The sequence below is a fragment of the Wolffia australiana genome, chromosome 17 (genome assembly GCF_029677425.1).
Source record: "Wolffia australiana isolate 7733 chromosome 17, ASM2967742v1".
Lineage (NCBI taxonomy): Eukaryota > Viridiplantae > Streptophyta > Magnoliopsida > Alismatales > Araceae > Wolffia > Wolffia australiana.
The window spans coordinates 3,591,160-3,607,781 of record NC_135851.1 but is presented as its reverse complement, the minus strand read 5'-3'; the positions used below and the strand labels follow the sequence as shown (position 1 = coordinate 3,607,781).

At 40.0% G+C, this 16,622-nt stretch overlaps 2 protein-coding genes across 2 annotated transcripts; both read right to left on the bottom strand.

The window, feature by feature from the left end:
- Nucleotides 1-1,305: 1,305 nt before the first annotated feature.
- Nucleotides 1,306-4,581, bottom strand: LOC144714647 (protein MEN-8-like). The gene is made up of 2 exons (XM_078589432.1): nt 4,299-4,581; nt 1,306-1,444 (listed from the first exon to the last, which is right to left on the bottom strand). The coding sequence occupies exons 1-2, from the start codon at nt 4,576-4,578 to the stop codon at nt 1,422-1,424; spliced, it is 303 nt and encodes a 100-aa protein (XP_078445558.1). The 5' UTR covers nt 4,579-4,581; the 3' UTR covers nt 1,306-1,421.
- A 2,143-nt stretch (nt 4,582-6,724) lies between these two features.
- On the bottom strand, nt 6,725-14,154 carry LOC144714320 (O-fucosyltransferase 31-like). The gene is made up of 10 exons (XM_078589040.1): nt 13,771-14,154; nt 12,742-12,831; nt 12,546-12,627; nt 12,372-12,442; nt 11,735-11,823; nt 11,414-11,617; nt 10,526-10,793; nt 8,711-8,938; nt 7,089-7,286; nt 6,725-7,011 (listed from the first exon to the last, which is right to left on the bottom strand). Exons 1-10 carry the CDS (start codon nt 13,936-13,938, stop codon nt 6,802-6,804), a joined length of 1,608 nt encoding a protein of 535 aa, XP_078445166.1. The 5' UTR covers nt 13,939-14,154; the 3' UTR covers nt 6,725-6,801.
- Between the last annotated feature and the right edge of the window lie 2,468 nt (nt 14,155-16,622).

The window sequence follows — 16,622 nt, the reverse complement described above, 5'->3', positions numbered from 1 at the left end:
GAAAACATTAATTTCATGTAAATATGTGATAACAACTCCATGTTAAAGGCATAAAATTGTGCTAAATTACTTGAAATAAATACCGAATTTAGGATGTTATCAGCATAAATTCACAGGAATGAGAGTATACAATTCTTCAAGAGTTGGAGAATTTCAGGAGCTTAGTGATTATCAAAATGGGCTGAAATGATGAATGGTGTTGTGGGCTTATTAAAGAGAAATCAGAGGTGGTTGGGCCACGACCTTACCTACCCATTCGGCCTTCAAACACCTTACAGAAGAAAGTATCTCTCATTCAATGGAAAAAAAGAGGCAAAATGGCAACAAAATATAATATATGTATTATTAGAGGATTTGAAGTGGATAGTGCCAACTTTTATGTCTTTCTCTTTCAACATATTAAGGTATCAAGATCAAAATACTTTTTCAAAAGAGACAATGTCAGTGATGAGATCTATGGACTTCCAAGAAGGCAACCACACATGAGAAGAGTCTGAGAGTAAAAATGACCTATCAAGTATCAATAAGACACATAAGATTAGAAAATTGCTACTTTGGTTTAGGTAAGCAGTTTGGGCTGGCCACAACGACATGATATTGATTTACACAACTTAATTTATCTACATATGACATGTTGTGTATTTTTAAATAAGAACAAGCTGTAAGTTTCTTAGTCACTTTTGTGCTCAATATCTTTGGCACATCCCAATTTTCCATTATTGAATGTTTGGAGAAACTTGAATTTATGCACTCTGCTATTTGGTTACTACTATGTGATATTTGGTCTATCATTCACATTGCATGTATGCCGGTTTTTCATGCTATACCAATGCATAATTCGAAAATGGATTATTAGTCCAACAACAATATATTAAAATAATTAATTATTATCACATTATAGCCCCAATTTACATGTAAACTGTATTCTAATAATCACCTTAAAGTGGGAGCCTAGGTTATAAGACATATATTCCACCTATCAGGGAGATATCATAATATGTAAAGAATTATACAGGACTTCTGCCTGTAGCCAAGGCCTAGAGATCATATCAAGCAATAGGAAAAACAGGTTTTTTCTGGTCATTGTCTCTACCGTTTAATATCCATGTTCGTTCTTTTTTTGCATATTAATGGTGCAGCTTATTAGCTGTTGTCATTGGTGTTAATAACAACACCATACCTGTCCTCCAGAAACGGCGAAATGCATGATTAATAAATGCAGCATTTTCTCAAAATTAGTTTGGGAGAATCTAATTTTTTAAGTAATTTTGTAACCATCTCAATCAAGTTTTTGAGGCATCGTGCTCAGATATAAGTGTGAGAGCTGGTATTATTTTCATTAACTATGGATCACAACCAGATGGTGATATGTTCAGCTCTCTCCCTTTCCTCTCTTATTCCGGTCCAGCTCACAAGCATTTCTAGCATTCTGGAACTTCCTCACCTGCAAGTACAACCACACCCCATCATAAGTTGACAAAAAAATAAGAAATATAGTTATGAGATAACCTAGGAGATAGATAGGTAGATTGAGATATATAAACATGTTGGTTTATGGGTGTAGAAATGAGAGAAAAGAAAAGAGAGAAATAGGGGTAGATGAGAGAAGCGTTAAAAACTCAGTGTGCGATAGGGAACGACATGTCCGAGACGTGACGGGACAGATGACGACCCGTTACGAACGGTGACGTGATGAAATGTTCGTCACGTCACCGTCATGTCACGTGTCCGAGTATTTTCAAAAAAATCCGTCACGTACCCGTCACGCGTCCATGCATCCTCGTTCCGTCACGTCACCGTCATGGTGATAGCGTCACCGTCACCGGTGACGGAAATAATAATATTTATTTTTATTATGTTAATAAACATAGTCAAAGCATAATATTATTTATTTTACTATGTTATTATTTATAATATATTTTTCTGTTAATTCGTCACGGCCGTCATCGATGACGGGCCTGTTGTCACGTCACGCGTCGCGGGTATCCCGTCACGCGTCACCATCACCGTCACACCCCATGCATTCTGTCACCGTCACCATCACGTCATCCATCACGTGGCCGTCACGGTGACGTGTGACGTGACGGATGACATTTGCTGATGCCTAGTGTGAGAAATGTAAAAAGGAAACGGAGTAAGGCAGGTAAACATACAGAGAGAGAGGCGGGAAGAGTGAGAAAAAGAGAAGCATATGGTGATATGGGTATAGGAAGGGAGAAAGGAAGGATGAGTGAGAAATATATGTAGAGAGAGAGAGTGTGTTGGGGGGGTGGAAGGGGGGTAGTGAGAGGATTGAGTGAGGAGAGAGGACGGGAGTTAAAGTGAGAAATAAATTTATAGAGAGGGATTGAGAGAGAGAGAGAGAGAAGAATATGAAAGAGGAAGGAGATAACGAGAGGGAAGAGAGTGAGTGTGAGGAAAGAGGAGAAATTTTGTGTTCTTGTGGAAGAGAGATGGAAAGGAAGAAAGAAATATAGATGACGAGAGGGAGAGAGAGAGTAACAAGAAAGAAGAGAGAAGCTTTGACAGATTGCATGCAGGAAATAAACAGAAAGGAAGAAAGAGTGAGAGGGTGAGAGGAAGGCAAGGAGAAATTTTGGTGGTATGCGGTGGGAGAGATACAGGAAGGAAGAAAGAGAGACAAACAGAGAGTACGAGGAAAGAATAGGAATTTTCGAGGGATTGCTTGTGGGAGAGATAGTGATAGAAAGGTAGTGAGAGAGAGACAGCCAGAGGAAAAAAGAGAGAATTTTTTGGGCGAGTCTGGATGGAAGAATAGTGAAAGAAAGGTACTAAGAAAGAGTGAGAGTGAGAAGAAAACGAAGCTTTGGTGTGCGTGTGGGAGAGACAGAGAAAGAAAGAAAGGCATAGAGGCTCTGGGGTTGAAATAAGCCAGAAATCGAGGTAGCGTGTGTGGGAATGAGAGATAGAGAGAGAGAAACAGAGAGACAAAAAGATGGAGAAAGAGGTAGAAACAGAGAAACAAAAAGAGAGAAAACGAAGACAGAAAGAGAGAGAAACAGAGAGACAGGAAGAGAGAGAAACCGAGACACAGGAAGAGAGAAACAGAGAGAAAAAGATAGAAACAAAGAGACTGAAAGAGAGAGACTGAGAGGGAGAAAGCGAGAAAGAGAGAGAAAGAGTGCGAGAGAGAAACAGAGAGACTGAGAGAGAGAAAGCGAGACAGTGAGAGAGAGAGAGAGAAAAACAGAGAGACAGATTGAGAGAGAGAGAGGGATAAACAGAGAGAGATTGAGAGAGAGAGAAAAACGGAGACAGACTGAGAGAGAGATATATATATATAGAGAGAGAAAGAGAAAGAGAGAGAGAGATAAACAGAGAGAAAGAAAGAGAAAGAGAGAGAGATAAACAGAGAGAGAGAAAGAGAAAGAGAGAGAGAGATAAACAGAGAGAGAGAAAGAGAAAGAGAGAGAGATAAACAGAGAGAGAGAAAGAGAAAGAGAGAGAGAGATAAACAGAGAGAGAGGAAGAGAAAGAGAGAGAAAGAGATAAACAGAGAGAGAGAAAGAGAAAGAGAGAGATAAACAGAGAGAGAGAAAGACAGCGAGACAGAGAGACAGAAAGAGAGACAGGGAGAAATGAACAAAGAGAGTGTGAGAGACACAGAGAGACAGGAAGAGAGAGACAGGGAGAAATGAACAGAGAGAGAGAGAGACAGGGAGAAACGAACAGAGAGAGAGAGAGAGACAGGGAGAAATGAACAGAGAGAGAGAGACGGAGAGAAATGAACAGAGAGAGAGAGACAGAGAGACAGAAAGAGAGAGACGGGGAGAAATGAACAGAGAGAGAGAGAGACAGAAAGAGAGAGACAGGAGAAATGAACAGACAGGGAGAGAAAGACAGAGAGACAGAAAGAGAGAGACAGGGAGAAATGAACAGAGAGAGACAGAGAGACAGAAAGAGATAGACAGGTAGAAATAAACAGAGAGAGAGAGAGACAGAGAGACAGAAAGCGAGAAACGGGGAGAAAGAAACAGAGAGAGAGACAGACAGAAAGACAGAAAGAGAGAGACAGGGAGAGGTAAACAGAGAGAGAGAAGCAGAGAGACAGAGAGAGAGAGGCAGAAAGAGAGAAAAACAGAGAGAGAGGGATAAAGATAGAGAGAAACAGTGAAAGATATAAAAAAATAGAGAAACACAGAGAGAGAGAGAGAAACAGAGAAACAAAAACAATAAAGAAAGGAAAGACAGAAAGAAAGAGAGAAACAGAGAGAGAGAGAGAGAGAGAGAGAGAGAGAGAGAGAGAGAATGGTGGCAGTCGATAATTGAAGACTTACTTCCGCATTTGGAGCCGGGGGGCGGGAGCTTCACCTTGCAGTGCTTGGCGACGGTGCAGACCCTCTTAATATCCACCAGCCCGGCGATGGCCGGCGTCACCTGCTTGCACAAACACGTCAAGTCCACCGCGTTCATCGCGTCGCAGCAACTCTGGCTCGGGTTCACGTCCGGCGCCCCCTTCCGCACATACTTCCTGCACTCCTTCAGCAACTCGTCCTGCCCTTTGCACGCTTCCACCTCTTCTCCCCTCGCCACACTCCCCGCCAGAAGCCCCGCCATGGCCAAACACACCACCAAGCTCAGCCCCCACCTCGCCATCTTCTTCTTCTTCTTCTTCTTCTTCTTCTCCTTCTTCTTCTTTGTTCTCTTCTTCTTCTCGCTCAGAGTACTCATCTTGTTCATCTTGGGTTTGTTTTATAGGCTGTGGCGATGGCCCTTCTCCCTCGGCCACAGCAACGGCGTTGGCCACACGCTCCTCGCGTGCTCTTCTTCTCTCCTGGGAAACGTAAGATCAGCTCAGGCTCCGTCCTGTATCTTCTCTACCTGATGAAAGAATTCAAGACGACCAAGCAGATAGAGAGCGAGAAGAATAAGAATAAGAGAGAACAAATTTTTGTTACATGTTGTTTTGGATTTATGATAAAGCACAGGGTTACTATCTAGATTGGATTACCTTTCTCTCTAGACTGCATCCTATCCGTCTTTACTACGACTGTCTAGATTGAATTCTGTCCAATCTACGTTAATCATGACTAGGTTGAATCCCATCCATTTATAGTAATCATGTCTAGATTGAATCTTATCCATTTATAGTAAACCTGCCTAGATTGAATCCTATCCGTCTGCCTTATTCCTATCTAGATTGAATCATATCCTTTAATCTTAATCCTATATGTATTGAATCCAATCCGTCTATCTTATTCCTATCTGTATTGAATCATATCCCTCTGTATTAATCTTATCTAGGTTGAATCATGTCCGCATATCTTAATTCTGTCTAGATTTAATCCTTTCCGTTTATTTTAATCCTATCTAGGTCAAATTCTGTAGCTCTATCTTAATCCTATATAGAGTGAATCATTTGTCTATCTTAACCCTTTCTAGATTCAATCCTATATGTTTATCTTGATTGCTTCTGCGTCAAATCCTATCCGTCTATCTTAATCCCATCTATATTCAATCACAGAATCATATTCCTCTATTCTAATCCTATCTGGATTGAATATTAATCCTGTCTACATTGAACCCTATGCATTTATCTAAGTCCTATGTAGTTAAATTCTATCTCTCTATCTTAAGCCTATTGGATTGAATCCTTTGTGTCTATATTAATCCTTCTAGATTTAATCCTATATGTCTACTGTAATCTTGTCTAGATTGAATCCTATCCTTCTATCTTAATATTATATAGATTGAATCGTTTGTCTATATTAATCCTTTCTAGAATCGTTTGTCTATCTTAATCCTCTTTAGATTGAGTCCTAAACGTATATCTTAATCGTATAGAGGGAATCGATACCAAACTCCTTCTCATCTATAACTGAACCTCTACTGAATTGTGTGTTCAATTCTTAGTTTTCTTGTCTAAAATTACCTCCTACTGGTCTAGGACAATACTAATGCCATAGAACAGTAGAGTAGAACTCCTTTGCAGTTGATTGAGCTCTAAGTGAAAGATATCCAGGGGGGGGAAGAGAATAAACAAAACAAGTGAAAGTGTTGTTATAATTTAATTATGCAAACCTATCATTTTTGTACTTATAATTCTTGATATATATAGTCCCATTAGATATGTGTTTAATTAAGTGGTTAAAATGATGCGGTATGATAGTTTGATTAGGTTATGTTATGTCTGTGCTAATGACCTAGGGTTAACCAGTGGTTAATGTGAGATTCAGGACCTAGGGTACCATATGTGAATATAATAATACATATCACTATGAATTGATACATAAACTTTTATTACGAGTCACTTTGGTCCAGCCCTTAGGCTCGGTAAGAAATTCAAAACTTCGTGTGATGGATCTGAACACTCGGATCAAGAGACAATCAGATCACAATCGAAAGGTGTGCGATCAACCAATTTTTTTATCAGATCACACGAAAGTTATTTTGACGGATCAAAACATTCAAACCATCAATAAACAATTAATTTGGTCTGAAAGATTGGATATATCATGATGGGTTATTATAAGGACAATAAAGTAATAATGAAAAGAAAGGCCGAGCTGGTCGATTCGCCTGCCGCGGGATAAGTTCCTCAATATAGCAGAGGAAAAACTGATCAATATGTCATCATTATGCGGCCTCCGAGCATCATAATTGCAATGAAGATGATGAATTTGTCATTGTCTACCAACCCTTGCTTCAAACCAATTCACTGCTGCATTTAGATGAGCCAAGAAAACAAGGGTACAAATGAGAATAAGAAAATCAAGGCCTTCCTAGGATATTTCATCATGGTTATTGTGTACAGCTGCAGTTCTAAGTTTTTGTATAAATTTATGCTTCACACATGCAATCAGGAAGTGGGTATGTGTAGACGGATTGCTTGGGCTTCCTCAACCTGATCTGGCCCTGCCTGGTCTTGTGGCCAAGCCGAACAGCCGTCTCGAAGTCGACCCAGGAGAGGCTCTTATTCAGGAACAGCGGCCCGAGCAACGTCATGCTAGGCCGGATCGTCTTCAGATTTTCGTAAGTGCGATGACCCAACTGGTTTGATTGCAGAAATACCCAAGAAAATTGAATTATTGTTATTCAGGGCCCGAAAGAGAAGCAGGGGGATTTACCAGTGCATTGTGCATGTTTCCGGGGGAGGCGGAGATGAACACGTCGCTCTGCATGCTGACGTGGTAGTCGAGGGCGGCCAATAGAGAGGCCTTCCCGCTGAGCTTGGCGAGCTCTTCCTTGGACACGAGGCTCTTCTTGTCTTCCATTAGAGGGAAAAGCTTCCGCAAAGCCGAAATCCTTCCTTCACCACCATAGACCTACGAGCTCATAAGAAAAGTGTCTCCCAACTGAAAATGCGCACACAGTGGATAGATAGATGGATAGATGGATATAGTTCCGGGATGCGGACGGGACGATTTTTTCGTCCCGGGACGAAAAAACTGTCCCGTCCGAGGATATGGACGAATTTCAGGACGACAATTTGTCCCGGGAACCACCGGACAAGACAATTTTCATCCCGCGGGACGAAAAAACTGTCCGTCCGGAGGTCTCAGACGATGGACGGAGGGATGCGGACGAAAAACCGCCGGCTTCACATCCGATGGTTGATATCTCGCCAGGTGGCCTTGCTATGACAATTTGCATCAAGGTCCTTGTGTTTTTTTGGCACATGCAAACTGACGCCGCTCAGAATTAATTGTACATATGTCCATTTGCATTCTCTCTCCTCCATATTTCCCTTAAAATACTTGGAAAAATCTATATTAATATATTAAAAATATAAAATGGGTTTTTTCGACCGAGACGAATTTTGGTGCAAAAATTCATCCCAGGAGGACTGGACGGGACAAAAAACCGTCCTGAGATTATTGGACGGGACAGTTTTTTTGTCGGTGGACAAAAAATCATCCCGTCCTTCGTCCCTTGGCTAGCATCGGACGTAGGATGGGACGAAATTTGTCCTGTCCCATCCTTCGTCCACGTCCGGGACGATCCAGAACTATATAGACGGATAGATGGATAGATGGATGCCCACATGCATGGATGGATGGACAAATAGATAGATGGATTGAAGGATGGATGGATAGATGGATAGAAGGATGAATGGACGCTGCAACCGGTCTATGGTGAAGGGATTGATGGAAGGATGGTGTAGATGTGCAGATCTTTGGATAGATGGATGGATGTATGGATGATAGACAGAAGGATGGATGGAAGGACAACCGTATGGATGAATGGATGGACAGACAGACCGATAGATGGACAGGGCCACACGGATGGGAGGACGGATAGATGGATGGATGGATGGTTGCATGGACCATCAAATGGATAGAAAAAGGGGAGACAAATAGAAAAGCACATGGATAGATTGCCAATCAACAAATAGATGTATTGATGGATGCATGTTCTATCCAATAGATAGAGGAACAGAGAGAGAGAGACAGAATTAGAGCAACACTTTGATGGGCAGATGGCCACATAATGGATGGATGGATGGAAAGATGGATGAACAGGACAGACATGGGAGGCAGATGAACAGAGGCAAATATGTGAACGGGTAGAGGGTGGACAGATGGCCAGATGGATGAATGCCTGCTCCATCCAATGAATCACAAAAGAGAGGGAGAGGATCAGAAAGGAGGATGGACATACAAATGCATGATACAGATGGGCAGGTGGCTAGATGGATACATGAATACATGAATGAATAGATACAGATAGGAGGAGATGATCTGATAACCTTGTGAGAGGCCAGGTAGAGGCGTGTGTTGGTGTCAAATCCCAAGGCTGCAAGGAGCAATCCAACTTCCTCTGGAGTTAAGGGACAACGGCCCTGGCTACGGAGCTCCTCGTCAGTGAACTGTGAGTTGGTAACTCTCCCTTGCCAAATCCTTTGTCGATACTTAGCCAAAGCCAGCCTCTCTGCCTTTCCCCCACCAAAATCACAAGCTGAGTGGGCAGCCATATCCTGCCATACACAGAAGCCATCACATAAATTATTCAACAACCAATGCTTTGGCTTTTATTCCAGATAATCAGGACGGAGAAGAGATCAGCTGGGGACCTTTGCACAAGCCTCAAAAAAAAATGTCAGTTAAAAAAATAAAAATGTATGTCACTCTTTGTCAGACCTCACATTCCCCCTGGTTTTCTCTAGCCACCAATAGGATTTGGGTACGACAAAGCCGCAAGGAATTGTTGTTTGATTTTGATCATGCCTGTTATAATACAGGACGAAATGGTAATGGACCTGACCCACTTACAGTCCCTTTAAGTGAACCCAGTATTCAAGGATCAGCCTAGGAAATGTGATAGAACCTCAGCAAACCAGAACACTTGTATTCCACAATCAAGCAATGTTGTGTAACAGAAATGAGAGGAATAGAAGATAGGGAAGGGGAAGGCCGGGAAAGCCGCAGTCGCCTGTTTGTGTTGGCGTGAACGCCTACGTCCACACTGTCAATACTCCTGGAGGTGGCCACAGGGGAAAGGAGGGAAGAGGGTTAGGGTGGAGCTGGCAGAGAAGAAAGGGAAGAAGGACAGGAAACAGGAAGCAGAAGACTTAAAAGGGTTTTTCCTGCTCTCTCGATCAATCTACCCCTGCTCTTATGACTCACGATGCACTGTGAGTCATAACCCTTAGTGGGCTGGGTTAGGTTTGACCCCTGTTAGATCATCACGGCCCATTTAGGGCAGATTGGACTGACTTATGGGCCAAAGGCCATGTACATGTAATAGAATAACCCTAGGAAAATGAATAAAAAACCTAACTAAAATCAATCTAAATAAGGGCCCGTTAAGGGCCCATTAAGAGCCCACTAAGGGCCCATTAAGGGCCCAATAGTGAGGGGCCCATTAGGGCCATATATTAGGTCCACTAAGGACCTAATATATACTGGGCCTGATTTACATCAGGCCCAGACTCCAACGGCTGGAAAACTAGTCGTTGGACATCCAGTTGCAAAAAAGGGCAGCTGGATGTGATAGGTCCCAACGGTCATATTTTTCAAAAATATGACCATTGGAGGGACTGTTTTTCTCTCTCTCCTCAGTGCATATTTGTATAAAAAGGGCAAAGGATTAGTAATGGAGATTCCAACCTTTTTGTGCCCTATTTTCTGGTGTTCCTCTCCTCTTCTTCTCATCATTTCCTCATCTCTCTCAAGAATTTACAACCCCTTTATGGACCGAAAATACAGAGGGTCGTTTGGTCCCCTGCTGCCTTTGATACATTTTTATCAGGGTCTTAACAGAATGTTTAAGAAACAATACAGAGAGTGTAAAGGAATACTAAAGATGCAGAGACATATAGACATAATGGTTCTCTCTGTAATAGGATGAAATAAGTCACCATAACAAAGAGCAGACATCACATGAATGCAACTCGGACTCTAGTCTGTCAGAAGACCAAGTTTTCTGATTTTTATTGAAAAAAAGTTGTCTGGAAACTATATAAGCAATATGACACAGTCATTGGTTTTATGAGCTGAAATGGTCAGTTCAGCAACTAAAATGCTAATTTATGGCATCAAAGAAGAACATTTCGAAAGGATACCTTGTCAAAACGTAGATGCACAGCAACAAATCTTCCACTTTCTTTCTCAAAGAATTCGCCAACCATCTCACGCAGATACCCTCCAGAACCCGAAGTCGAGTGAGGTGGGCGTCTCAAACGCCTCACAAGTGCATCCCCCAAAGCGTTGATGTGGGGGACAAAAGTCAAAGCATGAAAGTTGACCTTACAACGAAGGCGTTGAATATCTTCAGGCATGTTGTCAAAAGCCAGCCGGTGGGAAAATGGGGAAATTGCAGCAATTCCGTGACTGGATAAGATTTGGTAACACGTCAATGTATCCAATATAACATTAAAGCACAAATAGAACGAGGTAAAATATTGATATGATCCCCAACCTCTGTCAGAGATATTTCTTTCATTCATCTTTAGAGTAGTTCCTTCTACATAATGTAACATCCCTCTAGAGGGCAGTGAGAAAGCTGTTGATTAGCCGGGAGATCCTCCTGGAGGGGTCAGGCGCCTATCTGGGCCTGTTACCATTGTTGCTTCTACATTTTCTGTTTAGCTTTCTTTTTTCCCTTGAAAGAACACTCCCCAAAAGAAATTCACCCCAAGTCTCTAAGACATGATTGACATTAGATTGAATACTAGCATAGTAGCCAGTTAAAATCTATTTTCCATGAGAATCTTCTGGGTTAAGTATCAAGGATTCAAGAAATATTTTATTTTAAGAACGCATAAATTTAATATTGGCAGACAAATGGACTCTAGAAGTGAACAAATCACATCAAAAGATTTTCCATATTTTTCTTTGGGCAAACCAAATTAAGTCCCTAACAATTTCAATCTCATGAAGCACGAAATTTCAGTCTGAAAAAGAAGAAAAGTAAATAAGCGCTACAACGGAAAGAGGAGAAGCTTACAGACCTCTGCAGTATTGGCAGCACATTTTCCAAGTACCAGTACATGGAAGCATGAAGAGGGGCAGTTTTAACCCGTGTTGCCCTTATAGCAACGGCATAATAATTTCTGGTGCTCCATGAAAATTCTTTGGGCAATTCTCGCACAATGGGAATGTCATCTTTCAATGATTCAATAAAGTGATCCACATCAAAAATGTCTTCGAATGGACTGTAAGAAAGTACAACTAGGAATGAGGAGCTGATATTCATGGCATAACTACAACATGATGCTCCAATCATATGGGAGCAGCAAAGAGAGATGGGAAACGACAAGGGAGAAAGTTACCTGGAATCTTTCCAAACCGAATTCTCTTCAAGATATGGGATCACAAGTGTTGCATTTAATATCTTTGTCACCGCAACTGCATCGCAAATCTTGAGAAAGCCAAAAAATGGATAAGAAACGAATCAACTAGGAGATTCGAGAGTTTTAAAATGAGGAACGCGTGAAATATTTGATGCTTGAATTCTGTTAGGATTCTGAATGGATCCTGAATAGTAACAGGGGATGAACAAAAGGGAAGGAGAGAGATAGATATAGGGAGATCAAGAAAAAGGGGAGATTGAGAGAGGAAAAATTTTCAACATACGATGGAAGAAAAGACAATGATCACCTTGCTGGGCTATTCTGCACTCATCTTATATCATAAATAAAGAAAAATCTCCCTTTCCCCTAGATTCAGGCTCTATTTATAGAGTCTAAGAATTCAGAAGCCTAAATGACTATAACGCGCCCTTCCCCACTTTTAGGGTGGTGGCAAATTCTAGAAAGACGAATGGTTCAGAACCGGGAACGTAATATTCTGATTTAAATAACTATATAGGAACAACGAAGGCCAGAAGAGAGCAAAGCTGATAAATCATTTCGAATTGTTCATTCTGCAATTCATGTGGTCCTAGTAGATACGACTGTGGAGACTTACCCCCATTCTCTGTTGGTTCAAGCCTCCATCGAGAAATACCTGGATGTATCCTGATGACTTCTTGGGAATTCCTGTTCATGGAAAAATTCAGTAAAGAATTACCTCGTCTTCTGCAAACAGATTCATGAGCATATTAGGGAAAACAATTTCTTAGAAAGTGTAAATATCACTTACGAGGAGAGTTAGGATAATTGAAACAAGGTTTCCCACTTAGGGGCGGCAAAGGAGACCAAAGATCAGATTTTTGGTGATCCACCTGAACAGAACTCAAGAATCAACAGCTGACATCATTGTAACCAATCATAAAATACAGTATAAATTCAAATAAAATAAAAAAAAATATAGAGGCAGATAAAATAATAGCACTCACTATATGCCGATGTATAGCACCTTTCAGCAAAGATGAATGAACAGGCCCAGGGGCATTCCATTCCTGCAAGATCACATTCTTTGAGATCATCTGCAACAGATGAAACAAAAAGGGTTAGCTTTTCCATAAATTAGGAAAGACATCATACTGAAATTACTTGGATTTTACAAATACGGTTGTGAATAAACCAATCCCCATTGTGGACAAATATCGCACGTCGTTAGTTCCTGCACACATAACGAATATCTATCGGCATTGAGGACGTTGTGGTCATAGTGCTATACCACCAACAGAATCATGCTCAGTTGCCAGAGAAAATGAGGAACACATAAAATTGGCCCTAATTAGGGTTCAACATCAATGAGGACAATGACAAGTGGGCTATGACTATCCCCAAAGACATCATCATCCCTCTGCTAACAAAGAATTAACCCTCGTCATCAACATTCATTCATGCAAACATGGATGAGGATGGTGATGATGAATTCATCATCCATCCCAGAGAAGGGAGACTTTTTAGAGAAGGATTCATCATCATCATCACTCTTGTCACCCGACATCGCCATCAACATTGTCTTCTGGTCATCCATGGATGATGACGGTAATAAATAAATGAAAGGAGAGTGATGATAATGAAGAATTCATCATTGTCCGCCAATCCTAACCCTATCTACAGTAGATTGACTTGGGGTATTTCTGCACATTCGCCCAACTGGCTTAAAAAGAACTTCCTACCAAACGACTAAAGAAAAAATCCCAGGAGCTTGTACCACTGGATTGTAAAATCTTACATGATAAACGTTGATTTACCGACAGTTCAAGGATCATTCGGCGCAATGCATGCGATTTCCCACTAATTCGTTGCAACTTGCAAAAAAAACTAGATCATTCTTACATTGACAAAAACTAGATCCGAAAACCCTAAACAGCAAAAAGATCAAACACTACCACAGGGGAAATGTCAAGGCTTCGTTGAAACAATCGAGACTCCAAAATATAAAAAAAAAATACACTTGAAGGGTTGATTACCGAGAAAATAGAGGGCGATGCATGGCCAAGAGGCGAGAATATCTCCGGCCACAATGCCGGGGCAAGGAGCATTAGAAGCGCCATGTACGATGCTCCCCTTCGCTTGTGGTAAAGATTATACTGCTTGAACGAAGCAACGCGCATGGCGGCTGCTGCGACACTTCCCATCAAATCAAAGCGAAGAACAACTCTAGACAATCTTGCAAGATTTCTCCACCGCCGTGCACTGCAGATCTGCAATCCAAGAAATCTGTAGGAACTTCAAGATTGGAATCAGTAAACAATTCTGGAACAACGATCGCTGGAAATATCTACGAACAGGTGCCAACAAATGAAGATCCGAGTTGAAGAGAGTAGGAAAAAATTCAAAATTATGATTCTATATTAAAACCTGCTGAACAAGAGCGGCTATTAAAGACTGAAAGAAGGTTCGAAAGAATATTAAATGAGGAAATAATTCGAAAATAAGAAGAAACTTCAAGTTTTATCTTTCTTGTATTGTTAAAACGTTGGGTTTGATTGGTTAAAAATTATTGTCAAATATTGAAAGAAAACTGGTTTGTTAATATGCAACTGATGAGTGGATTTATTGATAGAACAAAATCTCGTGTCATTATATACCATTTGATGTGTTTATTATGACCTATGACGAGAAATTATTGTTTATTTATGTAATTAATTCTTAAAATAGTTGTTCTTCATTAGTTAATGGAATAATAATTGTACAGTAGTGTAGCTTGTGAGGCTTCCTTATTAGTTATTTAAATGGTACAAAGCAACATCAAGATGACCAACTAAAGTTCTACATAATCAGTGCCAAAAATCATATATTCAACAGAGTACAGGCGCCCAAAACCATTTCTAGCAAAGACTCTTCTCAACTTGTGATTAGTATGCAAGGACTAAACTCAACTAATCCATCACAGTTCATCATGATCATTGATATCATCGTCATCATCTTCGTACTTGGTAGGTGTGTTGGTGCACCACATTAGTATCATTAGCTGTTTGGTGATCGATGTCTTCAAGCTGGACATCTAGTAGTTGATGATGACATTACAAGCAGAGAAGAATCAATCTATCGAAACATCGATTGCAGACACTGATATAAATTATTTTGCACTCTTCATGAGCATTTGATAAGAGTCTCCTCATGTCTTCATCCACCAATGTAATAGTTTGATTCCCTTACAAGGAGAGTTATTTTATTCTTCTCTTTGAGTCTTCTCCACATGCAAATTTAACAACACCTTCCATGGATGTTAATCAGTCTCTGAAAATCCTACTTGTCCATTCCTCCTCCAAAACTCTCCTAGAAATAGTCCAGACCTCAGTGCTTCACATAGATCCGGATCGTCCCGGACGTGGACGAAGGATGGAACGGGATGAATTTCGTCCCGTCCTACGTCAGATGTTAGCTCTGGGACGATGTCAACCTGAAATGTCAGATCTCCTAGAACGTTCACTTTTCAAAAGGTTTATTTCAAGGAGAGTTGCTCAATTTCAATAAGGTAAGTGTCAGTGATGTCTTAGGGGGTACATACTTGTATATTTGATTACTTTATAGAGTAGAAAATTCTGACAATATGGATAGTGCAATGTTAGGAATTGCAAAAATGATTCAAAGAGTTATGTTTCAAATTAGGTTCTGAATCAGTATTGTAGACAATCTTGTGGAGATATTTCAAAAGGTAAATGTAGATAATCACAAATTTGAGAAGTGGTATTACAAGTGAATGTTACAAATACCACATCGAATACAGTACTGTAGACAATTTGTAGAGCAACTTTTTATGCAACACTATAGGTGTTGGAAACATATGCGGCCAGAAATTCAATCACACATTATATGTGTTGTTCAATATTCATTAACATCATGCATTCATTATACTGTTAACATGTATTTCCATGATTACATGATTTGACTCGATGAATTATGATGAGATCATAATAAAGAGATCACTAGTATTATGCATTTTTTAAAAAATATCTTATTCAAATGATACTTGAGAAAGACATCCATGTATTTGGATAGAATAACACTATAAAATAACACTCATGATGAGTATGGTCGATTACACTCATGATGAGTGTTGAGACAATAAGGATAGATGATGGATGCTATTTAGTAGAAAGTGTTCAATAATTGATCTATGTATCCGTGATTTTCTATGAGTATTTCATTTAGGCCAATTAAATTTACAATGACCTTAAAAATAGCTCCATAATTTGCATCCATCAGTTGTTAATGGCATGACATGGTATTTACAAAATGTGGAGCCATTTCACAATTCTTTATCTTTTGTCTAGTAGATATTGTCAATGTATGTAGGTGTGTGTCTTCTATTGCTTGCACTTGAGATAAAAATTATCAATGATTTGAAAATTTTCATGTGTCTCATGCATCAGTCACGTTAAATGCCCGAAGAAAAAGAATCATTTCTCTTATTTGCTGGCTCGAATCATGAATTATGGCCTAGATTGAAAAGTAAAGCGTCACAGAAAATCAAGAAATCATTCCAACTGACGTCAAACACGTTGTAAATATGTGTCACTATAATTTTTTACCCTGAGAGTGCAGCAGGAATTGTGACTTGTCTCAATCTACTAAAAAACTTAAAACTCAATAGAGTTAATTAAAACCCTTCTCAAGTTCAACAAAAATATATTCTTATAATGATATATTTGCATTATAATGATAATATATGAAAGCTATCATGACTAGAAATTATAAATTTCATTTTAGAAATTTTAGATATTCTTAATTGTATATTTTAGTATTATCATGTTGTGGTAGCCGCTATTTAAATTATTTCCACTTCCCTAGTAATATTTCTTTATCAAGGGAAGAA